At 39.3% G+C, this 26,259-nt stretch overlaps 1 protein-coding gene across 3 annotated transcripts; it reads right to left on the reverse strand.

Annotated features, from left to right (window-relative positions):
* Positions 1–311: 311 nt before the first annotated feature.
* Positions 312–25,765, reverse strand: LOC129730467 (sorting nexin-27). 3 transcript variants are annotated; one of them, XR_008728854.1, is made up of 6 exons: positions 24,924–25,765; positions 4,249–4,351; positions 3,461–4,189; positions 2,656–3,024; positions 2,463–2,588; positions 312–2,311 (listed from the first exon to the last, which is right to left on the reverse strand). XR_008728854.1 is itself a non-coding variant. In XM_055689810.1 (5 exons), the coding sequence occupies exons 1-5, from the start codon at positions 25,163–25,165 to the stop codon at positions 2,520–2,522; spliced, it is 1,512 nt and encodes a 503-aa protein (XP_055545785.1). In that variant the 5' UTR covers positions 25,166–25,765; the 3' UTR covers positions 312–2,519. The 3 variants fall into 3 exon arrangements, 2 of the variants coding, with proteins under 2 accessions (XP_055545785.1, XP_055545786.1); XM_055689810.1 differs by having other exon boundaries at positions 312–2,588; XM_055689811.1 differs by lacking the exon at positions 24,924–25,765 and adding an exon at positions 4,630–4,939 and having other exon boundaries at positions 312–2,588.
* Between the last annotated feature and the right edge of the window lie 494 nt (positions 25,766–26,259).

The raw sequence follows: 26,259 nt of genomic DNA on the forward strand, positions 1-26,259 counted from the left end.
TCATTTTCAAAAATCAGAAATACATGAAGGTTATAAGGTTTTTACTAATCGTTTAGTTGCTGCTTTATTGCTGTCTTCAAACTGTTTTTTTACACATACTGTTCTGTAATATTTTCCTCAATTTTTAATGTTGTTACCTTTATGCGGGATTTCCAATTATTTCTGCAATGCTTCACTATTAATGAAATATTGATATTTTAATATAGTGTAGTATTAACCATACCCTGATACAAATAATAATATATAAATCCTATTTGTTACTCAAGGACCCTCAGTTAGATTTTCGGATCAATGAAAAAAAAAACGAATGCTTGTTTCTCAACTGCAGTCGATCGGTTCATTATTAAACGTAGTAGTGATATTTCTTCCTTCGTTCATAGTTATTGCCAATGCCTACAAAATCATACATGGGTGGTGTAACAGCATTATTGAATACGTAAGTGTGTGAGTGACTCTATTTCTAACGTTTGTTTCTACCAATTTTACTTCGATTGAGATTCAACTGCTGTTGGTAAACTGTTTATTCTGCTTCACAGTTGTTATTTTTTTCCTTTGCTTTTTCATATATGCGTTTGGTTGTCCATTTTGTTGTTGTTCGAGGCTTCTATAAGTAAACTACTCTGTATTGATATCAACCGGATGCATAAACTTTATTCTAATTTTTATAGATCTTCTGGATATTCCACTAACACTTTGCAGTATATCAATTTGTTGTAGCAAGATTGTTGCTCTAGATTTGTGAAGTGGTTTGATATAATAATAGATGATAACAGGGTGTTCTTTCGCTTTAATTGAAATCCGTTCCTTAGGTGTATAGGCTTAACATCTTTCCGATGCAGATAAATGTTAGTGTGTTTAAGGACGAATATTTACAAAACAATGTTTATGCTGCACAGATCTCACGATTCTGGCTGTTGACCAATAAAATTTACACCAATCGGTTCGGAAGTGACGAAACGGGACACGTGTCTGGTAGACTAGTTTTATCTTCTATCAAATGAAATCGGGATCTTCAAGTTTTTTATTTACTTCGGAACATTCTCTTGATTTAGACACTATAACATCGAAAACTACCCTTTCGTAACCCTAACCTGTGTTGTTGTCAGAAACACATATATAAGACAGGTTTAATCAAGATAGAAATCAGATTCTGTGTTTTTTTACGCATAACAGTGTCTACCAAAAATTTTACAACTTGCAGTTGCAACTTGTACGCCAGGCGTATTGGCGAGGCAGAATTATACTAAGATCTAGAGAATTTTCCACCCGCGATGGAATGTAATAATACAAGCTTTTTAAACGAAAAAGTTTGAACTAATCGTCCCTTTCCACTAGAAAGTACCTTTAAGATGTAAACTAAATAAAATTAATGAACCATTCTTTACCAAACATCAAAAAATTAGTGGCATAGGAGGGGACGTGCTTGTTTTACTTGAAAATGAACCTCTTGTCTTATGTTTTTTTCAGGCTATGATCAAAATTATTGCAACATAAAACCCAGCAAATAATCATTGATGACCGCCGGTAAATGCATTGTAAAAGCCATCTCCAAACGATCCGAGTAAGTAAGTACCATACATAACTGAACGGAAAGAGTTTACTCAGGCAGGGGAAACTTAAGTCTACGTTTATCTTACGTGAGCTAATAATCACATGAATCATAATTAAAATATTGTTAAGCGGATACATTTTTTGTTTGATTAATTAAATCACATATATACTTTCTTCCTCAGGACGCAAATATACTATTTTTTCTCAACATATTTTTCTTGAATAACTAATCAGAGTGTGTTTGTTACTTATCGAGTGAGTTATGAGTAATAACTTGACTTTACATTTATTCAGTGTTCAAGATATGAATGGTGCCATAGGATTATGACAGGCTTCGCAAAGGTAGGGTTGAAAAAAGCTAGAATTTGTTCTTCGATAAATGCTGATTTTTGCTTGATCAATATCTGACAACAAAGTACTCATAAAATCACTTCTTTCCTATTGAATCGGTCATTAAATATTCCATTTTGTTTATTTTCTCAGCTTATGGTGGATATTATTAGTGTTGATTTAATTTAAAAAAAAAGCAGATGGCTACAAAACCTTCCGTTTCGAGAAGTCTCAAAAAATACTTTGAGTGCACAAAAGAGAGCGTTCATTTTTCAACTTGTCTGGTTTCGGGCCACTCAAACGTCTCATATCCATTGGCAAAAAGATTCTTAACAAAATTTGCTGTAAATATGCGTAATACTACTAACGAAGTGTTGTATCGGCTGGAACAAAAATGCGCTATTCCGTGACTTTGCTACAAACAAGTATGCTACGTCCAAAAGAAAGAAAAAAAAGTTTTGAAGTTCTTCGCGTTCAGCCTAACGAATACTGCTTAATATTTTCGCATCTAACGAACTCATTTTGCTCGTGTTGCGAATGAATTATGTTAGGAGATTAAATTTTTCTAGTAGCTATCCTACCTGCACTCCACCACCGCCATCCACAAGCGAGGCAGAAGCAGGTTCAGATCGAGCAGATTACTCTCCAGTGTCGTCCCAGGAACGTTCTTCCATTATTCTATCAAAGCAATCAGCCAAAAATGCATGCTAAAAGATGAAAAAAGTTTTGTTATTCAAAGAAAAAATCACACACCCAACGGTTGAATATACGTACATACGGGGTGAATACCTTCACCCACCGCGGTGGCTTGTCAGATCTACTGTACTGGAAGCAGAACGCCATCGATTCCTCGTCGCTCTCCCAGCGCGAAATGGTTGCCCATTGCAGTTCGACGGTTTGTGCCTCCAGGGCGCCGTCTTCGCGACATGCGTGCAGTCGGAAGCTTTTCATACCGACAGCCGGCACCACATGGCCCTCCTTGCGGCTATCGCAGGCGCAGTGCGGAAACACGATGTCACCGTAGCCGGGCAGTGTTCTCGCCAGCGAGAGATACTCGTCCGCCTTCTTCGAATCCTGCAGAGCCTTCAGCTCGTACAGTCGTCCATCGGCGCGGATATTGCCCCGGTTTACCTCGTCAACGGCCTGCGATGGGAGAGAGATGATTGAAACGAAATCAGTGGACTTTCCTCATACACTTTCCCATTATTCAGACTTCGCACTTTTTAGTCAAATATAATTTTTCTGTTTGGAATTATAAAGAGCGAAACATTTGCTCTTATTTTTATTGCGTTTCATATGGTAGCAAAAAAAGGAAAAAAATTAGACCAAGTGGTAATTTGTTTACTAATTACAAACAATGCAAACATGTTTGAAAAACACATTCTAATTAGAGCAATAATTGCATCAACACTTTTGATGTAAAAAGGTCAATAAATGATATTTTGCAAAATTCTTAACCTCAGAAGCACCAAGAAGCTACAGAACTGAGACTGAGAGTTTTTATGATCTGATATATTAGAATCCTTACCGCACCATATGCAAGTTCAATTGTTTCCCACAAGCCTCCTCTGGAACTCACCTGATAGAAAATGTACTTGGCAGCTTGCTCCCCCGTGGGTAGCGTCATCTCCCGGTCGATTGAGAAAAGCCATCGTCGCACACACAAACACGTACTGGACGCGGTGCTGTAGTTCTGCACGTACAGCTGATGGGGAATCTCGTGCGGCTGCAGCTTCCGTTCAAAGTTATATTCAACAATTTCAAACAGGTAAAAATATTGCTGTGTGTAGGAGGTCAAACTCGCTCGTTGTACTAACTGTTCCCAAACAAGCTGAGCGTTGGCCGACTTGCGGACCGAAACCGTCACGACACTGTGATCGGACAGCATGATCTTGATGTCGACCGGTGAAGCCGCGACGTCATCCTCGGAGTCCGTGAGAAATTCCTGCACCGCATCGTGCTCGGCAATGACCCGCACGGCGCACACCTTCTCCAGGTACTGTTCGAGACCCCGCCGGCGAGCGTCCAGCTGCTGCTCGCTCAACTGAAAAGGCCACTTGCCGGGCAGTTTGGGAAAATTAAAGCCAGTAAATTCCTTCTTCAGGAATTGATGCAGGATGGAAAATTCGCGGTACCGCCGAGAGCACAGCTGTCGGCCCGCCATGTGGATGTTGAACACGACGTAACGCTCATTTCCCCGATGGATAATGTTGTAGTCGGGAATGCTGATCGGGAGACTGCGCTTTTCCGAGTAGTCAATGTACGAATATCCACCGGGATCCTCCGTTGGTTCCAGTCGTTCAGCTTCCTGAAAGGGACAATCATTTGAATCGCTATGATAACGTGTGTGCACATCATAATATTTACCTGTTGCGTTACAGAGATAACTGTAAGCGTGAGTGTATCTCCGCCGGACTTGATGAGATCAACCACCTGTTTGTGTGTAGCACCTTCGACATTAACATGATTTCTGAAAAAAAAATCAGATTTTTCCAATATTAGTTATCTCATTTATGAGCTTATGATTAAGTAATAATGTTATGAATAAGCCACCAGTTAATACCCCGTCATTACTGCTAGCAACATACAACTTAATTTATATCGTTACATAATCAGTGAAACCGGAATAGCTTCCCATATTGCAGCTCATAATGTCTCCGCGCTTGAACCCATTGTTCTTGAATACTGCCAACAACAGCACAGATTTTAACCCCTGATTTTCAGCCTAATAATTAAGTTCTAACCGACCCCTTAGTTTCGATGGCATCCACGCGGGCACTGATGGTGGGAATCGGTTCCGACAGCGCGCGCCCAAATCGGCTAAAAACATCCACTTCTTCACCACCCCTGTTTTGACTGTCGTCGTCGCCCTCATCATCGGTACTGGCGTCCATCAGGTCACCTGTGCTCGGATTGAAAATCGTTTTGTTCCTCGACAGTGCGTACGACGAAAACAGACTTCGCTGCATTGTTGGGCACCGATTTCCCAAAGGCTTCACAATGTTTTACTGGTTTCCACTGCAATCGGATCGCGCGGTTCGCTCCGCAATGATGCTTTTATCTCGATGAAGATTAGAACGAGAACTGACACGGGAAACGTTCGCTACTGGAAACGGTTGTGCAAGTTCAAAGTATGACCCAATAGGGTTTTCTATCGGGAAGTTGAGGCAGCGCCTCAACTTCGAATATATGCTCTATTGAATCATCAAGCTATTTATGTACGAACAGTTATGCAATTCCTAGAAATAAAAATCGGTTTGATTACTCTATTATAACGTGCCCATCTTTAAAAATGTAACTGCGCATCTGTACATGATAATGGCGACAGTTATATTTGTGTCCCATAAAGCGATAGCATACGTGATAAAGGTTATTGATTCAATTAACCAGAACAGTATTGTGCTCCGTGTGGCACACGGGAACGAAATTTGATTTGCCGGAGCACTTCGGTGTAATTTCCGAACTTTTAGTACTAAATTTACGCACGATTAGATTTTCTGTGCACACGAAGAGAATGGCGTGACAGTGACTGTAACGCATTATTACATTTTGTAGTACTGCTGTTCAAATAAACGACAAATTTAGTGGAGGGAGGTTGCAACAGACACGAATCCATGTAGCGGAATCAAGGTGACATTTTCCCTGGAGTAAGAAGTTTCAGATTGACTCAATGTGTAGATAGGCGCACCTTTCGTTTTCAGCTGGGTTGGAACGTGAATGATTTTTGAAAGATTGCAAGCTCAAATTTGAAGCGATAAGTTGCATGAATGATTAGGTTGATTAGAAATAACTCGATTATCTGGAATGATTTTTCTCTGCAATTTTAGACACAATCAAATATGTGTAGACCATACTGGGTGCTAGATAATGAAAAATGGCATTTTGGTTTTTATTATAGCCCCAATTCTTTCCATCAGACGAATCTCTGGTGAGTTTCGTCATCAATAACCACACACCTCGGCTTCATTACCCACTCTCGATACAGATTCCTTGCGCGAGATTTGACCGCCGTGTTTTGTTGATCACACCGGTTCAGAGTTACGTCACGAATCGAAAGGTTCGGATTAGACTTGAAATAATTCAACACCTTCTGGACCTTTACAGGATCAGCTGTCTTCGATTTTCTTCCACTTCCAACCCGCCACTCGGTCGTCTGGGACTCCTTAACCCTTTATAAGGCCGTGAGAACTACGCAAGGAATCAACGTAAACTTCAGTAAAACGTATTCCTTATAGAAGGAACAACATATATGTACCTTTGTTAAAAAATTCACTTTTGAATCAATTGAAAAAATTGGTGGCAATATAGTTGCTACATTAGCCCCAAAAACGATGGAAACTTTTTTGCTGCAGCTGCATTGTAAGCTTGCTTTTTTGTAATTATTAAAAATGAAACATCATAGTAATTAGAATGTAACAGCAGGACTTCATTCATTTTGCATGGAAAAGGTCGAAGTGAAGAATTATTCAGGATCAGGGTTGATATTTGTTGACACTCTTGAGTGAAAGTGAAAAAAAGCATCCATAAACGTTATTTTTTTACAATCCTTTCAGAGTTCACCCTTCCAGCTTTTTGCATGGATGTGAACTGTCAAAACACCTCATTATATTTCATGCGATGGAAGTAAGACAACAAAATCAGTTTATCAGTTAACGAATATTGTCAAGGCATCGGTCAGTGTCAGTGAAAAAGTGTTTCGGTGAGGTTCATTTTGGTTGAGTGGACTGTTTGTTTTTCTTTTTCGCTTTGAAGTGAAGATCATTTGGTTGGATTTGTCGTCAAATTTGATTCCGTAACCGTGAACGATGCGCGCGATCTATTTCATCTGAGTATAACAGCCGTTACTAGGACGAAAATTTAGTGTATCTGAAAGAATGCTGCGATCATTGGAAGTGAAAATTGAAAATGATTGGTTGTAATTTTCGAAGAATTTTGTTGGGGAAAATGACTTTTATCAGCACTGTTCAGGATACCACCCTGGAAAAATTTTTAGGAAAAAACTTGAAAATTGTCGTCCAATACACCATGTATTTTAACGAAAAAACTGCATTATCTAACACCGTAGGTCCTAAAAAGAAAGTTTCTAGTGAAAAACTTACCAATTTGTTGGATTTTTACCAAATTAAATATGAATTTCCTGAAGACGTTCTAAAATCGCGGTTTGTTTACAAAAACATGATCCCGAAATGAATATTGTACACTCCTAGCAGTCCTAAAAAAGCTGAAGTGTTCTAAGACACCTTAAGAAGTCTTTGTTAAGCTAAATTTAAAAATTATATTCTTAGTGCAGTGAAAAAAATATATTTTGTTGGTGGCGAAATAGTTGCCACTGCCTTATAAATTAAATGATTTTACCATTCGTGACACAGCTATATGGGTTATTCCCAATTGTCTTCCGATCCATCTCACTCAGTGGCAGTCGGATTTCCCATGACGGCGCACAAAATTCTCTGCCGTTTTTTTTTTTCTCGTTTCAATAATATTTCAATAACCACTGAACCGATTATTATGAAATTTTGCACATATAAATTATACACTCTAAACTAGTTATACCCAACTTTCCATCAATTTTGTCCTACGAACAAAAAAGTTACACACGGAGAAACAGGTGCTTTTTCTCGAGCACAGGCCTTATGTGGTGCATTTTCCTGCTTCTGAGCTTGATTGTTGAACTATCTTTGAGTCTGTAAATGTTAGTACAGTGATCACCCGATTATATCTAACCCTGATGATTTTTGGCGTGATAAAATAGGGAAAGTGATAAAATCGGGAAATTTTTAAAATTTAATTTTTTTTATTGAAGATGTTAAATCAATAACTAATTACGTAAAATCAGCGATTTTAATTTGTTTTTGGAAAATTTCTCTGTACAAACATATGAAAAAAGTTGCAGTTGTTTTTTCATAAATCTATATATCTGAATAATGACAAAAGATAGAGAAAAGTTGTCAAGGGATGAATTTGAGAAAACTGCCTGAGCTTTTCTCCTCTCTCTCTTTGCTTCTCTCTCTTCGTTTCTCTCTCTTTGTTTCTCTCTTTGTTTCTCTCTTTCTCTTTGTTTCTCTCTTTCTCTCTGTTTCTCTCTCTCTTTCTGTTTCTCTCTCTCTGTTTCTCTCGCTCTCTCTCTCTGTTTCTCTCGTTCTATCTCTGTTTCTCTCGCTCTCTCTCTGTTTCTCTTTGTTTCTCTCTGTTTCTCTGTCTCTCTTTCTCTCTCTGTTTCTCTCGCTCTCTCTCTCTGTTTCTCTCGCTCTCTCTCTCTGTTTCTCTCGCTCTCTCTTTCTCTCTGTTTCTCTCGCTCTCCCTTTCTCTCTGTTTCTCTCACTCTCTCTTTCTCTCTGTTTCTCTCGCTCTTTCTTTCTCTCTGTTTCTCTCGCTCTCTCTCTTTCTCTCTGTTTCTCTCGCTCTCTCTTTCTCTCTGTTTCTCTCGCTCTCTCTTTCTCTCTGTTTCTCTCGCTCTCTCTTTCTCTCTGTTTCTCTCGCTCTCTTGTTCTCTCTGTTTCTCTCTCTCTGTTTTTTTTCTCTGTTTCTCTCTCTCTGTGTTTTTTCTCTCTGTTTCTCTATCTCTGTATCTCTTACCATTACCCTTGCTACTACTCCTTCTCCAACCCCACGCTACTTTTCCTGCTCCTGCTCTCTGTTTATTACCTCTGATTCACCCAGATCGAAATATGTAAAATTCGCATAAATGCCTCTATGTTAATTTTCATGTATTTCCCATAGAAATTCAGCCTAAGAGGGCTGACAAACGCACCAACTGAACAGGGAAGAACAAAGTAGAACGAGCAAAGCAAACACTTTTATAGTTCAGAAAAAACCTAATGAAATATAATCACACATTATGTTTTAAATGATTGAAAAGACGCCAGAAAAGCAACAAGAGATTACGAAATCAACTCTAAAAAGACTTTGATTCCAAAAAAAAACAAAAATGATTCAATATGTCAGAAAGCTACGGTAGAAGCTGGGAAGATAAAAGGTTTTCTGCAAGAAAACAAAAGAATAAAAAACAAATACGCCAAGTTAAACATGCATGAAAACGCTCCCAGCAGCATACTGACTTTCAGGTAAACTAAAATCAAAAATTCATCCCAAATTAACGTCAAAAAATCTAAAAGGGTCTCAAAAAAGTTAAAACAAAGCATACAAAAGTTTATGCTGGAAACATAAAAAAAATCCAGAAGAAGTAAGAAAGAAGAAAGTACATATTCCTAAATATAACTCTAAGTGATCAAAAACACGTTAAGAGAAAAGAAAAACAAAAATTCTATAAGCGATCTGAAGGTAAGGAGAAGTTAAAAGTAATTATAATTATAATTTTCCCAGAAAAAATCTTTCAAAACAGTTGACACCAAACTAATAATAAAGCAAGCAATAAAATTCACATATGATTAACAAATATAAGTCGATTGTCATTTCCGCAATTTTCATACATATTATCAAACTCAAACCAAAAAATATAATCTCGAATATAATTTTAAGTGGAAAAGCCGCAATAGAATATATTTACAAAAAAGAGATATCCGTTCGAATGAGCTAAAAAATGAATTCTAGTTAGTTTCTTATAACTTAAACAATCAAGTAAATGTAAATGTAAATGTAAATGTAAATAAGAACCTAAATTAATCCACCTAGCGGTCAGACCCAGCCTTTCTCATTCAGTTTTTTATTTGTAAAAACAGATTTACATGAACGCTTCAATCCAATAAATGTATATTCACTCTTTAGGTTCTAAAATATTGATCTTGTAATCTATACATATAAAAATGCAGTCCGGTCTGTCTGTCTGTCCGATCCATATAGGCTCGTAAACTACCGAACCGATCGACGTGAAAATTTGTATGTAGGGGTTTTTGGTGCCGATAAAGGTTCCTATGATAGTTTGAGACCCCTCCCTCTTCTGGAAGGGAGGGGTCCCATACAAATGAAACATAAATTTCTGCACATCTCGAGAACTAATCAACCAAATGGAACAAAATTTGGCAGGTAAATGTTTTTAGTGGTTACAAATATGTAGATAATAGTTTGACACCCGAATCCCTCTTCTATAAGGGAGGGGTCCCATAAAAATGAAACACAAATTTCGCACAGTTCAAGAACCAATCAAGAAAATACAACCAAATTTGGTATGTGAATGTTTTTAGAGGTAACAAATTTGTCCCTAATGGTTCGACGCCCCTCCCTCTTCTGGAAGTACATGTTTCTTCAAAAATTTCTGCACATCTCGCGAACTAATCAACTAAATGGAACCATATTGGCAGGTGAATGTTTTTAGTGGTAACAAATATGTTACATAATCGACCTCAGACAACATTTTGGATTGTAAGATGGCAACTTCCGGCTTCTGGAAAACAGCCAAAAATGGCCGATTTCCACCCAATATAATAATATCCGGATCTAGAATAATACACAGGAGCTAAAATCGACCACAGATAGCATTTTAAATTCTAAGATGGAGACTTCCGGTTTCTGAAAACAGCTGAAAATGACCAAATACCATCCAATATGAGTTTTTCTTTAACCAATACGCCGTTCAAAATCCAGAAATTGTCTCCAAATGCCATTATGAAATCCAAAATGGCGACTTCTGGTGTCGGAAAAACAGCGCAAACGACCAAATACCACCCATATGGGAATTTCCGGAAACGTAAGGATGCACTGGAGCCACAAATCGATTTCAGACAACATTTTGAATTGTAAGATGGCAACTTCCGGTTTCTGGAAAACAGCCTGAAATGAACGATTCCCATAAAATATGAGTATTTCTGGAACCAGAGAGATGCACTGAAGCTAAAAATTGATCACAGACACAGTCTTGAATTTCAAGATGGTGACTTCCGGTGTCTGGCAAACAGCCGGAAATGACCAAGAACCATTCAATATGAATGTATTCGGAACCAGAATTACGCCCAGATGACAGAAATTGATTTCACAGGCAATTTTAAAGTCCAAAATGACGACTTTCGGCTTCTGAAAAACAGTCCAAAGTGACCAAATATCACCCAATATGAGTTTTTCTTTATCCAGTATCCTAAATATCATTTTGAAATACAAGATTGCGACTACCGGTTTGTGAAAAACAGCCTAAAATACTATCCAATATGAGTATCTCTGGAACCAGAATGATGCAAGAAGCTAACAATTGTCCGCAGGCACCATTTTGAATTGCTAAATGGCAACTTTTAGGCAACAGTGGGAAATGACCGAATAATACTCAATATGGATATTTCCGTAAACGTGATGATGCATAGAAACCAAACATTGACCCTGGACACCATTTTGAATTTAAAGACGACCACTTTAATTTTTGGAAAACAACCTAAATAACTAAATACCTCCCAATATGGGTATTTCCGGTGTCAGATTGATGTCAGAAATTCTGCTGAAAATGACCGAATACCACTCAATATAAATATATTTAGAGTTAAAGCGATGTACACAAGCCAACAGTCGAGGATGTTGCCATTTCGATTAAAACCAATCATTTCAAACGAGTTATTTGACTTTGATCATATCCTATGGCCGATTGGTTAAGCATTTGCAGACTTTCATCACATCGCAAGGAATCAATGAATTTGAAACGTTTAAATAGTACGATACCACACTTAAATTATGTTAAGGCCACATATATCGATCAAAGCAGGTATAGTTTTAAATAGTCTTTGAATTTCTTTTCTTTCCATAACTTTTGAGCCACATATCAAATTGTTATGAAGTTTGTTATTTGTGAGTTTGAGAGATGACTCGTTCGTATGACACTAGTAATGTTCAAATAAGTCATGTACTCTTTGAGATAATAGACTTTCGTTGTATTGTTAACAATTTGATACATAACAGTTGCTTAAGTTCGATTATAATCAAATGAAATGGGAACGTGTAGGGCAGCCAAACTTTGAAACCACGTGTTCAATCATGATTCATCAGTTAACCCTCAACTAGCCCGCTCATCTGATATCCATATTGATCAAATCGGTTGTGTAGTTTCTGAGATAATGAAGTTTCATGATTTTCACAAGTCGGTACATTACAGATGAAGTTACAGTTCGATTACAGTAAAATTCAATAGGGTCTTTTGAGGCAGCTAGACCATTCATTTGACACTAATTTTGTGGAAATCGGGTTAGCCATCTCTGAGAAAAGTAAGTGAGTCCAAATAGTCATCGTTCCTTTGCATAGCTGGATTACACATTTTGAAACAAAACAGGCAAACTAATAGTCCGATTGCAAAACAAATCAATAGGGTCTTATGGGGCAACTAGACCTTCCATTTGACACTGATTTTATGAAAATCGGTTCAGCCATCTCTGAGAAACATGAGTGAGATTAAACAGTCTTCAGAACACGTTTCTTTTCATAACTTTTGAACAACATGTTCAATCTTTATAAAATTCAAAACTTAAGGGTATTTCAGGTAGCCCGTTCTTTTGAGACCAATTTTGTTCGGATAGGTTGTGTAGTTTTCGAGATAATGATGTTTAATTATTTTTACTATTTGATACATAACCTCGAAACTAAAAATCCGATTACAATGAAATTGAATAGGGTCTTATGGGACAACAAGACCTTTCATTTGCAATTAATTTCATGAAAATCGGTCCAGCCATCTCTGAGAAAAGTGAGTGAGAATAAAAATCTGCACATACACACACACACACACACACATACACACACATACAGAAAATGCTCAGCTCGTCGAGCTGAGTCGAGTGATATATGCCATTCGGCCCTTTGGAGCACTTTTATATTTTCGGTTTTGCAAGTGATTGCTATACCTTTCTAGGAGAAAGGCAAAAATTAAATTCTGAATTCAGTTCGAAATGGAAAAGGTGTTTTCACTTAAAAAAAATAACAACAATGAATTAATAATTTATGACGCTCCAATTAAGCAGAGAAAATTTGAATAAAATCTGATCATAAATTGGACGAAAAATGTTTCTTATGTGAAGAAGAAACAGAAGAAAGAAAATCATTTAAAATTATGTTTAAAATTCCTCTGAAAAAAAAAACAGATAAGCAACCTAGGTATTCCAAACTAACTTAAAATACTTGGGAACGCCCCTGGAATCCAGAGAAAAAAAACAAAAATTGAGGAAATGAACTTAAATTTGGTTTGAATTACTAAAGTAATTTTAAAGAGAGGAAAAGGCCAAAAAAATTGTTTAAATTTAGCCAAATTGTTGAAGAACGCTTCCAAATGAAAGAAAACGGCGAAGCAGAAATTGATTTAGCTTAAAGTAGATCCATAGATAGATAAGACTAGAGACAAAACTGACTCTAAATTGAGCTTAGTTGCAAGTTGAGGCACTTTTTAAAACAAAATTTATGAAAAATCATTTTAATGACCCTGAAAAACACTCGAATGTTCCTCAGTTAACGAAAGAAAACGAAATATGTCCTATTCAACCTGAAATTCTTGAAAGGTTCTAAACATGTGCTCGACATGTCTAAGGAACCCAAACAAATTTAATGACAACAATTTTTCGCGGCTTTTTGAACTCCTTGATAATCTCTCTTGATGCTCAACGATACTTAGTGCAAGCTTACACTTCGCTTTTAGTAACACCAAACATAGTTTATCTAACGAAATATGCCCTTTCCATAGCGTTTAAAATGTTGTTGTTAGTGGAGAAATATAAACTAAAATATTTTCAATTCAATATAGATGGATTCACTTATAGATAGCATTTTTTTTGTTGGTACAATTAGTACTTGATATTAACAACAAAAACAGAAGCTGACGACAAGCATGAAAAAAGACTCTTAATTACTAAAATAAAAAAATGTGAACTAATAGGAATTCTGATCCGTGATATTCACTGGACTATAACATTGATTCCTCTAACAATTTTTAACCTCCAGCACAAACATTCCAGTAATAAAAATATTTGATCGTATATGAAACCAAATAGTATATACCCCGTATTTGCCTCTTAAGCCTGTATTACACTCTTTGACCGAGCGTCAAATATTTGTCTCTTTTTGACAGATAAAAATTTGGTCAAAGATAATTATTTGTCACTCTCCGATTTTAACATGGGGCAAACAACAACCATGATGTCAAATAAATTTGACCATTATGTCAGAAGGTCAAATATTTGACCATTAGACAAAGAGTGTACTACAGGCTTTATGCGGAAAAACTGTTTTAGCGATAATGAACCGTTTAAAAAAGAATCAATCTGTTTGTCAGTTCTCCCTGACGATCCCTGATTTTTCTGATCGAAAAATAGATTCCCCGACATTCCCTGATTTTCCAGATTTTTCAAGGGTCTCCCCACCCTGTTATACAAACCTAGCTAAGTAGGAGTCGGTTCAGCTACATTTATTTCTATGCAGGCAACTAAAATGCATTATAATGTACCAAAATTCTACATTTCCGATTCATTAGAGTTCCTTTATCGCCCACACCTAGTCAAACCTTGAATAAAATTGAGTTTGTGGATACACTTTCCATTTTTGGTTCAACTGAAATTTTAGAAAGCATAATGAAATATTATTTCGAAACGATCTGGTTTTTATCATCCTAATTCGTATATACGAGTCATTTTGACGCAGCTATTATTTTTAAAGGGACACTCTTATCGAAACATTTTATCTAAAATAAGGAAAATTAATGGTATAAACTTATGCAAAAGGTTTATCGCGAAGAACCTTTTGAAAATAGAAACACTGGCTATGAATCTGATCAATAAAAACAAACAATGAGTTTTTTTTATTAATTGCAGCAGAAATGTGGTGATTTATTTGTTACTGCAAGGACACAACTCAATACAGCAGCAAATGAGATTCTATCGAGAGGTGTCCTACATGCCCGCGGCTCTGATTCATTCACCCCCGAGAAAGTTTATTTGTATTCATGACAACATGGCACACTAACAATCGTACGACGCTGCAGTGGTACAGAAACTGCTCACTGCTTATTATTGTTCGCCTTGGATAACTTACATGAGAGTGGTGAATATTTATGCATTTTCGCATAGTGCCACATTTCGCAGGGCGTTTTCTGTAGAAGAACTAACGTTTCATCGTTTTGTCTACCGGTAAACGACATGCGAAACACGTGGCCTTCTCATGGAGTTCTGCCGTTAGCGCCAAGACATTTCCCACGTGGCTAAACTGCGAGAACGTCTGGCTACTACACATTAACTCACGTTGATTGATGCAATGGGGCGCTGAGAAATGGCACCTGTGTCACACACTAGTGGACACAGGACACTTACGACTAAGGCCAAAGAACCAATGAATTAATTCTTGATTATCACTGCTAACAGAAAACTAAAAAGTTTGATTGGTTGCTCTGCAAACTATGATAAGTGACGAGAGGAGCAAACAAGAAATGGAATGTTTCGAAAAATCAATGTTTACTTCCACCGAAAGAAATAACCATATACATGTAAGCACATGAAAGTCAAATTCTCTCGCTAATGCATAAATGACCCACGTACACTGATGATGTTGGCTGTTAACGCCAAACCAAGGCAGCCGCTAAATTGATGTTTCACGGGAATCCACGAAGGTTTCATAATCAAATTATGGCCTCATACGACATCGGAGTAAATTGTGTAGCCACCATAGTCGTGTGCACGGAGGGGTTTATTTGGGCACATTTAAATCATATTAGAGCTTAAAAAAAACAGTAAAAATACTATTGACCAAAGAAACAACTAAACAGAAAAATTCAAAACACAAAAAAAATTAAGACTCCCCCCCTTAACAATGAACTGTGCACAGCTATGATAACCACTCCATGTAGTGTGCGACTTGATAGAAACTCAACAAGACACTGCAGCGCAGGTGATTCCGTGATGCTATGAAGGAATCTTATGAAATTTGCATGTTTACGCGCATACAATGCAGAATCAAAACTTACGCTCTGGGCCTGAAGACAAAAAAAAAACAACACATTAATTTTAACTGCAATTATGATGCTAACTTTGCTCAGAAGAAAGCCAAAACAACTACCTATGCAGCAAAGTTCGAGTGGCACTCGAAACTCCATCCGAGAAGGGAAGATTTCACTCTCAACGGGTCTCCAAGTTAATTCAAGAAAATAAATCTCACGGCCAATTCAGAACACAGACGAACGAGTTAATCGAATTAGCCGTGATTTAGCTTAGTTCCGCTTCGCTTCTAAAGTGACATCGTGTCACTGGCAAATAAGAACCACACGTGCTTGACTTGCATTTTCGCAACTTTGACGGCGCTTGACAGTGTTTTGCCGTAGGCAAGTTGTAGCGTAACCCTCTATGGCCGGCACAGACACTCGCACTACCACTAATTGATGAGTCGTTTTTAGAGCAAAATGCAGTACAGATGAGTTGGCTCTCGTACTTCTCCGCTGATTGACACACAAAAATATAGGTAGATCTACAACACATAACCTTTGCGTGCACCAATTTGACGCCCCCTTGTCATTTGTATCATTTCGGTCTAACTGTTAATTAATTGTCCACTCCACCCGAATATGAACCGACTGTTGTTGTTTTCGCGAGGATAGACTCCGCACAAAAAGTAAATAAAGAAGAGCCGACATCGACGAAACGGTCGCAGAACCGAGCGGGGGGTTAATTAAATTCCGAGTGGTAGATGATGGTTTGTTCCGGCGCTGCATAATCAATCATAACTAATGCAATTGATTATCGAAGTTTATTTTCGTACTGTGGCACGATTGGAGTGGATACACAAATTATGTTGAGACGAACATATATGAATAATAATTGTTGTCTCGTTTATTACGGTTTTTTGGGTCCGGTAAAAATAGAATGAAATAATCTGAGATATTTTTCAGAGTAGTGAGAGGCAAATCGACTTTTTCGAAACATACGAGCAAAATAAATTGGCAACTTTGTATAAATTTGCAACTTTATAACCACAGACAAACAGACGTACCACGAAATTTATTTTCGTGGATCAAAATAACGGTCAATTCAAATGAGTTTCGGTTATGCGGAAAATTTCCGCCGCAGCGGTGATGGCGCTGATGAGCTTTTCCCTTTCGAACTCAGTTGACAGCTGTCGCACGCTGTGCTGCCAAAACAGCATAAAGGCGGAAAATTTATGTTTTGCGGAATATATCCAGTAGGTGTCGTACAAGTTAGTCGGAAGCACAATTTTCTTAGAATTTTGTATGGAGTGGTACGTCTGTTTGTCTGTGTTATAACGTCAGGTAATCACACATGTAAACACAAAAGACTCCGTTTAAATGGTGTGAAGTTATGAGAAAAGTTGTGTTCTTAGCTTTTTTGATCTCATTCTCTTAGTTTTGAGAACTGCGATTCACCTATTCGGAAACTAGAGAAAGTCGAAAACAACAGAACCTAAAAAACTCTTGTATAATTGCGGTTTGTAGGGTTAGTTTGTCTTGCCGAAAATATTTTGGTGTTTGTCATGAAAATCAAACTAGTTGGAACAGTCCTTTTTGGGTAAAAGTACAGCACTAAGAAAAAAACGTGTTTAACAATGATGTTCTTGCACAGAAATTACCCGAGAATAACTAGGGATACATAAAAGGTGGATAAAATGTTTTTATCAAAAGTACCTTTCTTATTCACGGAAACCCGGTTTTCCGTGAACATGCCCTGAAACTAGGAATTGTATGATTTAATGATTTTTTTAACAGAATCTTACAATTATTGATTCAAAGCTCATAAAATTACGTCCACAGACCATTGGTGATATAGTTTTAAAATGTTCCTTCCGGAACAGATTTCCTTGTGGCTTATAGTGGCCATAGAAACAATGAAAAAACAGGGTCAAATACTATAAACCAAAATGATGTTCAGAGATCGAAGAACGGGTTAGACGTCATTTTGAATTCCAAGCTTTAGACTTCCGGTTTCTAGAAAACAACCTAAAATGGTCGAGTACCTCCCAATATATGTATTTCTGTAATTAAAATGATTCCCTGAGACCGTAGATCGACTTAAGATGCCATTTTCAAATTCAAAATGGTGACTTTCTGTTTGTCTGGAGTCGTTTTCAGGTTTCTGGACATCATCCCGATCTCGATGAACTACGCAACTTCATACTATAAACTTCCCCGTTCACGGCCAGTCCGGAGCGAAAGAAGAGCAGCTTGTCATACCCTTCTCGATGATTGTCAGCCACAGTAGCACCTTCTTGGAGAACTTGATGTGTAAAATAAACTTCACCTCGGTGCTCACTTCCTTCGGAGGGAAGTAAAATACGAAGTGCCCTGCCAGGCGTTGCCATCCAAGGTGAGACAAGTCTCGTCGTCCATCACCACCGCCACGTCGTGATTTGCCGGGAAAATCGACTTGACCATATTATTCAAGCACTACCGCTACGTCATTGCCTGCCTGCACTCCTGCTTTCTAAGGTATATGTCCACGTTCGCCAGGTACTTTTTCACTGTTTGGCCGATTGCACCGACCTCCCGGCCAAGCGCACGCAGCGATGTAGCCACTTTTCCTTCGGTCTTCCTCGTCAGCACTCTCCGGAGCGCTCAGGATCGTCAGCCGTTCCGAGACGGGCTATCTTTCAATGGTCTAATTGTTGTCCAAATTGTGCCAAGATCCAAACGTGTTTGAACAGGAGTAAGAAATATAAACGGAACAGTTGGTGTTCTTGGTGTCGCGGATGAAAAATATGCATCTTTTCAGTTTATTACAAGGGCTTCGGATCCTGCAAAACTTAGCTGGCAACAGAAGGACCAAGATTGCGTAAGGATGGTAAAGATGTACCAAGCTAACGACATTCGACGTATTCTCTTTCAATCTAAACTTTTCTGCTTCACATTTTAGCTTTGTATACTGTTTACCAATCGCTGAACAGTACACCAAGCTTCGTGCTTCGTCTATAATTTTCCATAGTTCTCGATAACACACATAGCACAGTCGATAACCGTCGTAAGCGACCTTGAAATCGATTAATAGGTGATGCGTGGGGACTCGATTCACGCAACTGTTGGAGGATCTACCGCAGCATAAAGACATCCACATCCACAAAACCGGCTTAATAATATCCCACAAACCTTTTTGCCAGCGACGAGAAACGGCGAAAGATGATCTGGAAGAGCTCTCCGAGGCTGCATTGAGAATCGTGATCGCTTAGGAATTCTCACATTCCATCTTGTCGTCCATTTTGTATATTCGGCATGTTACTCTCACCTTCCACTCTCTTGATAGCTGATCTGTGTCCCAGACCCAGTACCCCAACACATTTCGACTTCCGGTACGAAGTCTGCGTTGTTTTCCCGGAGAAAATGAATATGCCGTCTTCATATCTGTTTGTATAGCATTAGGTTTAACCGGGTAAGGACCGGTTGCAGCATCAATACCCGCGTTGCGTTCTCCTCGTCTCAATACGTAATACTCACTCCTCAGCCGTTACATCGATTCTTACGACGAACCCGATAGCACCTTCCGTTTCACTGTTAATGGCTGCTTTGACTATATTCCAGCAGTCCTCTAGCGAGGTGTACAAAATTCCATTCAAATAAAAAATAATCAAATAATTTTTTCCTGTATTTCCAACAGTTGGAGTGTATCTGTCAACTGTTCTATAAAATCTCTGCACGTTGTTTCGAGCATAGCTGTCCTCGACGCTGACAAGCACCTGCTCCTCGTACTCGCGCTTCTTCCGACGGTGGGTTCTATTTTCGACAGCTCTTACCTCCCTGTATCTATCTCTGTTCTGACGCGTAGCCGCAGTGAGCATGCGGCTCCTGGCATGGTTCTTCTCATCTCTCGCTCTCTAGCACTCGGCATCGAATCAGCCGTTACGCTGTCTTCCACGCGTCGTACCTACCTACTACCTCTCTCGCAGTCATTTTGATGGCATTGTGGATACAGCTCGCCAGTCCATTTATGTCTTCCACTCCTTCTTTCTGCTGTTCGTGTTTTAGGCAATCGTCATAGATTCGCTCAAGCTTGTCATAGAACTCTTTGAATCTTTGACTTCATCGGATTAGTCGTTTGTCGGTGCATAGGTGTTGATTAAACTGTAGTTGAAGAACTTGCCCTTGATCCTCAGCACGCATATACGGTCATCTAAGGGCCTCCACCGGATGAGTCTTGTTTTCTGATTACCCAGCACTACGAAACCGACGACCCGTTCCGCTGTTTTCCCGCCACTGTAGTGGATGTGGGACTTGAAAGAAATGTGTGCAATAGGGTCTACTGCACGGAATTCCCTTTCTCCAGAATTCATTGAGAGATCGGACGTTCCAAGAACCCAATTTCCAATCGTTTACCTTAATCTTGTTCCGTGTTCGTAGCCTAGGTCTTTGCCGATTGATATCCGTATTTATAACTTCGTTGTTCGTGGTAGAAAAAAAAAGTTTCGGTATGCTATCTTACCAGGGTCGCAATACCTACATCCTGCGATGGGGCTGCCATCTTAGGTGTAGCTGACGGGATACAGCTAGAGACGTTGCAATATCACTAAACATCGGTATTCGGTAAAAACTATCGATACTGCAAGGAATTGTTGTTCGATATAAGGCTCATTTGAATTAAAACTCATTGCCGTTTTTTGCATATTGATTACCCGATAGAAATAATAGGGTTGTATAATTAGATTAACCCTTTATTTTTCACTTATTAAACTAAAACCAAACAGCTTCTGTAAATGTTTCGCCGATTATGTTCGTCAAAAACATCCAAACATTTCTGATCCGTGGAGCTATTTTCACAGCACGTATCTCACAATTACAGTCGCGTCGTGTAGTAGGGTATCGGTCTATTATAGTCAGGGGGGTAAATGATGTCCTAGAGCGTTAATTTTATGCATGATGGTTCATCGTAATGCAGAGCTTCTTTTTGCAAAAGATTACTGCTTTATGACTTTTTTAACTATATAAAGTAAAATAAAACACTGTAATACAATATGAAGCGGTACATATGATAAGCATAAAGACATGAAACTCATACATCCGAGACAAAATCATGCAATTCGTTACTTGCAATATAAGTTTTCTCGTACTAAGTGGAGAGGACATATCAATCTCCTGCTCATAGCCACAATGTAGCTTCGATTATCTCGATACTGAAAGTAGTGTATCGATATTGGTGAAGGTTGTCAAGTATCGATACCAAAGTTCGAGCATCGGAAGCGAGAGAATCGATTCCAAGTTAGTATCGGAGGTATTGCAACATCCCTAGATACAGCATTCCATAATTCAGTCCCCCGCTCCGGGTTGACGCTGTTGTACACCGCCCCTAATACGACCATAGTTTCCACCGGGGGTTGGTTAACCGATAAGGTTTCTCGTATCCCGGTCGGCATGTCGTAGAGGTTAGGATAGGTGTTGCTGGACAGAGGTGAACGACCACATTAGGGTCTCAAGTTACACGTGTCCAACCTTTTGCCAAGTCACAGGGTAAAAAATGTAATTACTTCATTGAGAGCTGTATCTAGGCGTGGGAAGCTCTTGGCGGCCCATGAAGGTAATTTTCATACGTGTCACCTTCAAAAGGGTGATATCCGTGAGATAAACTATCAATTAGATGGAGGTCGCGGTGAGAGTATAATCTCAACAAATTGTTCAAAAGTGGTTCAATTTAGTGCAATTGAAAACGAGCAACCTGGTGGGGGTGACATCCAGGGGGAAATGGGCGACACCCAAATTTTCCGCCCCGGGTGTCACTCGGTCACGCTACGCCACTGTCTGCAGCGCTAACGTTAATCTCGATTTTGCAATGACAGCATGAGATAAGATGCGATCCAACGGTCAAATTCACCCAATGTTACCAGCTGGCAACTGCATCTGCACTGATGTCGCTGAGTCCGGAGAAGAGTTTATCGCCTGCCTTTGGGCGCGTTTTTGAATGTGCTCCAGTTATCACAGCCTAACGCTGAGCATATGTAGTACGAAATTTCCATCAGGTCCACTAAAAGGTGCTTGGTGACACGTAATCAGTGGGTTGAAGTTGTTCGAAAATAAAATCTATTTATAAACTATTATAAGGAACCCGCTTAAGAGTGTAATCAATATGCCTCCATTTGAAGAATATAGGAGTAGTAATTGTCTAGGTCGAACGAATTATATGAATGAATGCACCATTGAACATCAACAAAAACAGTAGTAGGGTAAGGAACGGCTTAAGCAGTAGCGCCTATTTTAATCAGTCGAAGAAAACAGGCCTCAAACTCCTGCATTTTGATCAATATCGACAATTTCAATGATGGAAACGAAAACTTTGATTGTCTAGCTGTCTTACGAATATGAGAAATACCGTTAATCACAAAGCAATCTGTGAACAATCACCAATTGAAACAAATCGACCTATATTGCAGCCATTCAGGAGCCACTTCGGGTGCTGCAAAAACCACCTGCAAAACAGATGGAAACTGCTTAAAATAGGTTCGGGGTGATTGGAATAGTGTCCCTCGATTCGTAACTTTGATTGATGATTGTCAAAGTTTGCAAACTTAGTTTTACAATCTGAAAACAAGTTCTGATAGAGAAAACGATAGCGAACAGATTGATATACTACTGTTTGAGTTTCACCCAACACATTTCGAGTATTTCGTCTGAATACACAGGCGGTTCCTAAAGCTGCTTAAAATATGTTCCCTACCCTATGTAATATGTAATTAGTATCTTTAGTATTTCTTCATCATTCGTATTTTTAGTGAAATAACAAACTTAGCGTCGTCATTCGCATCTCAATAAAATATTTAATGAATGAATGATAATAAAGATCAGTAGCGTCAACATTCAATTATTCTGTTCTATTAAGCATTTTAACTCTCCAGGCACCTGAAATATGTTGCCACGAAACGCCCATTTAAATATTCGCCGTACCACCGACTGTGCGGTTAAGCAGTTGTTGTTTACTGGCCAGTGCTTTCGTTTGATTTTTGACGTAGAATACGTCTTACGGCAACCTATACAGGGACCCAATTTCAATACAGGGATCCAGTTTTAAAACCGAAAACATCGAGAGCGTCACAAAAATTGTCCAATTTCAAACGCTTTAAACCCAGTCAGTTTCCAACCAATTTCTGTCATTTTTGCAGCAATCGATTGGAAAATCATTTAAGCACCCGTCCAAATGGTGAAAATTGTAATCTGATTGTTCAAACTATTGTAATATTGAAAATTGTTGAACGTTGTCGAAACGCAAATGTCGACTTTTGATTGGTCGCTTGCTGCCTTTCCCTAAAAAGAACGACAGAATGGAGTACCTAGTTAGCCGGGAATGCACTCTTCGGGCTATATAAGAGACTGTTTCACCTCAAGCAAATCAGTTTACTAGCAGTAGGCAGCAGCAACGGACATCAACACCGATGGCAGTAGGCGAAGTGGATCAGCATCGGGCAACAGCGGCGGTGGTAGTGGTTAGCTGCAGTTCTTACCTCTTTCAGTTCGGCTTCCCTTCGATCTGAGTTGGACCCCACCAGCGGTAATCCGATTCAGATATCGTTGGGTGAATACAACCCGAAACTGAAAGAGACTCGCACCGCCAGGTGATTTGAGAAGCCACCATAATCCAGCATATGTAGGTTGTGTGCACATATAGCGTGTGTGGCTTTCTATAGAGCGTGTGGCTAGAGTGCGTGGCTTGCTTTATAGCGTGCGTGGCTAGCTGTATAGCGTGTGTGTATGTTTATAGCGTGTATGTGCATGTCTATAGCTCGTGTGGCTTGCTATATAGCGTACGTGGCTTGCTATATAGCGTGTGTGGCTTGCTATATAACGTGCGGCTAGCGTGCGTGGCTTGCTATATATGCTATATATGCTATGTAGTGCTTGTCTATAGCCTCTTCGTAGCCACTGCCTAAATTAAGATATCTTAGTGCAACTTGATCCAAAAGACAGTCACAAAACAATTCAATTTCTTTCTTGTTTTGGATACGGCAGCAAGTGAATCCGCAGTGCCGGCTACAGAGGTGTACGTCATCTGGAGCAAAGAGACTATTAAATTATTTAACCCCAATTGAGTGTATTCTCAAACCTATGTCAAGAAAGACATTGACACAAGACAGGCTGTCGTACGTTACCTCTGCGGTCGTGTCTTATAAACAACCTCTTCCACTTTTTTTCGTATGCGGCTCTCGCCCACGAATGTGCCTTCTGCACAGGGAACAACAATAACTAGGCAAATATTTGCCTATCAGTGAGCGATCTCGGCGGGGTTACCGCTTGTGGATCAGCGATTTTTCCACCGATTCCTGCCATGCCACAATATTGGCTTGGGCTAAAAATAATCGCCAATGAGGAAAACTAAGAAAACAACAAATAAACATAACGTCGGTGGAGTGTGCACACATCACATATGAATCATTTGATCCTCTGCTGGTTCGAGACTCTGGATTTCTAGGCATAAACGGCGCGTGGGTGATTGGAGATGTGTCTGTTTCTGCTAACGACATAAACGTCAATCAATCCGATTTATCGAATTACTGGCGATATTGATTCTGGCTTTCAGCATCGCGGATGCAGTTTTCGTTAAATCATATTTCAAATTCATCCACGGCAGGCTATCATAAAAAAGTTAGCGTCGAGCGGATTTTTTTAAATTTTTTTTTCTTCCTTATTTTTTTTTTTTTTTTTTTGTTATTGCTAAAACCGAGTTAAGAATTATTGATCCTTTTTTGAAACAATAAAGAAAACAGAACCTGATGCATCGTTGGGTGCAGAAAAAAAACAGATCTTTAAGTAATAAAGTGCAGTTCTATTTTTTCATATCCACCGCAATCCGACCAGCGAAATTCTCCCAGCCTATGAGCGGTTATCGACTTTGCCAATAATGCAAAAACCTGCTCTCGAGACTAAAACCAGTACGCTGTAAAAATACAAGCGCACAAAGCGAACGTAACAAAGAAAAAATACCGAGAAACACCCGTTCGGGGCGCTCGAAGGCAGGTACTACAATAGCAGGACCCGTAAACATGTTTGCTGCTGCTGCTGCTGCCGTTTTGTCGTTCTCAGCCCCATAGTTTCAGTTTAGTATGCATCTCACACTACCTTTCTAACGCAATTAGTGCAGTCACGAAGTGCTTCCTTCTTCTACTTGCTTGCTAGCAGCTGTTGGCTGGCTGCGAAAAAAAAATGACCACTTAAAGGCCATACTTACACTTCCAGAATCCGGTCGCCCTTTTTGATACCGGCCAGTTCGGCAGCTCCGTTGTCCAGCACGGCGCTTACATGCTGCAGTGGGGCATACAGTTCTCCGTTGATTGACCGCAACTGACCACCCTCACTAACCTGGCCGCGGACGTTGAATCCGAAGCCCGTTTCGGTTTTGTGGATAGTGACCACCCGGGGCCCACTGGCGTTGGCCTCCTTCACTCCGTTACGTGTTCCGGTGCTGGACATACTGCAACCGAAGTTCTTTCACTTCCTCCCAGCAGCAGCGGCCCTCCCTCGGGGCAGACTATCCTACTTTTTTGTCGTCTTGCCTAAGAAAGTAAGGCTGCTGCATTCCACTTTGTGCCTCAAGTGAAGCAGCTCAAATTTGCAACTTTTTTCACTCCACACCGTTATTGATTGGTATTTCTGATTTCTTTTTCCTCGCACCTTTTACGAGAGATCGCAACTACTTTGAACACACAATCCACAGCGCTGCGGGAACCGATTGTTGGGAGGAAACAGGGACGAAAAACTAGAGACAGAATTATTCACACACACATAGCTTTTTCACTAGAACACTAACTTGCTGGTAATCCATTTTCTGGGATAGAATCCGTCACCACAAAACGGTCATCACTTTCGCGACGCAGACCATTTGCCAAATGTCATTAAACCAGATTGTACCGACCTTTTCTGGATTGTCGTCCGGAACTCCAAACCCAGCCACTGAATCGATGGTCTCGAACCGACTGCCGACGACAGGGAATTAGATCGAAGCAAGAATAAAAACTTCAGCAACCGAGCAGTTAGTGACAGATTGTTTGTGATATCGGAAAGTGAATTTTTTGAGCTCGGCAGAAACTTTAGACGAGTGAATGCGCAGAAAACTCGTCTAAATCAGTGAACTGTCAATTGAGAATGGGCGATACCGATATCGACACTATGCATCTCCCTGACACCGTAATCTCATACACGCTGCTTTATTTTGACTCTAATTTGATTAGGATCTACTCAGTTTGGTATTCTTATGCAAAATGTCAAAAAGTGAGTTATTGGGTACTGGATAATTGAGTAACATTTGCTCAAATTTTCATAATTACCATGTTTACTCAGTTTTGAGTTATTATCCATGATGTTTACTCACCCCTGAGTATATGTATATGTCAATAGTTTCCAACGGCGATATTATCTGTTTCCGAAGAACAAATAGTGTCGCTTTTAGGGAATAACTATAGGGAATCACCAAACCCTATAGGGAATAAGGCAATCCACGAGACAGTTGCGATCAGCTGATTTCAGTTTGTTTTCAACTTATGACAGCTTTACGTATGTTCGATCGG

This window comes from Wyeomyia smithii, chromosome 3, assembly GCF_029784165.1.
Source record: "Wyeomyia smithii strain HCP4-BCI-WySm-NY-G18 chromosome 3, ASM2978416v1, whole genome shotgun sequence".
In the NCBI taxonomy this organism is placed as follows: domain Eukaryota; kingdom Metazoa; phylum Arthropoda; class Insecta; order Diptera; family Culicidae; genus Wyeomyia; species Wyeomyia smithii.

Coding starts and splice junctions, on each gene's coding strand:
- LOC129730467 (XM_055689810.1), bottom strand. CDS start 25,165: ATGTCCAGCACCGGAACACGTAACGGAGTGAAGGAGGCCAACGCCAGT. Junction 3,025..3,460: donor CCAAGTACATTTTCTATCAG/GTGAGTTCCAGA, acceptor CTCCCATCGCAG/GCCGTTGACGAGGTAAACCG. Junction 2,589..2,655: donor TGAAGGTATTCACCCCGTAT/GTACGTATATTC, acceptor TTCATCTTTTAG/CATGCATTTTTGGCTGATTG.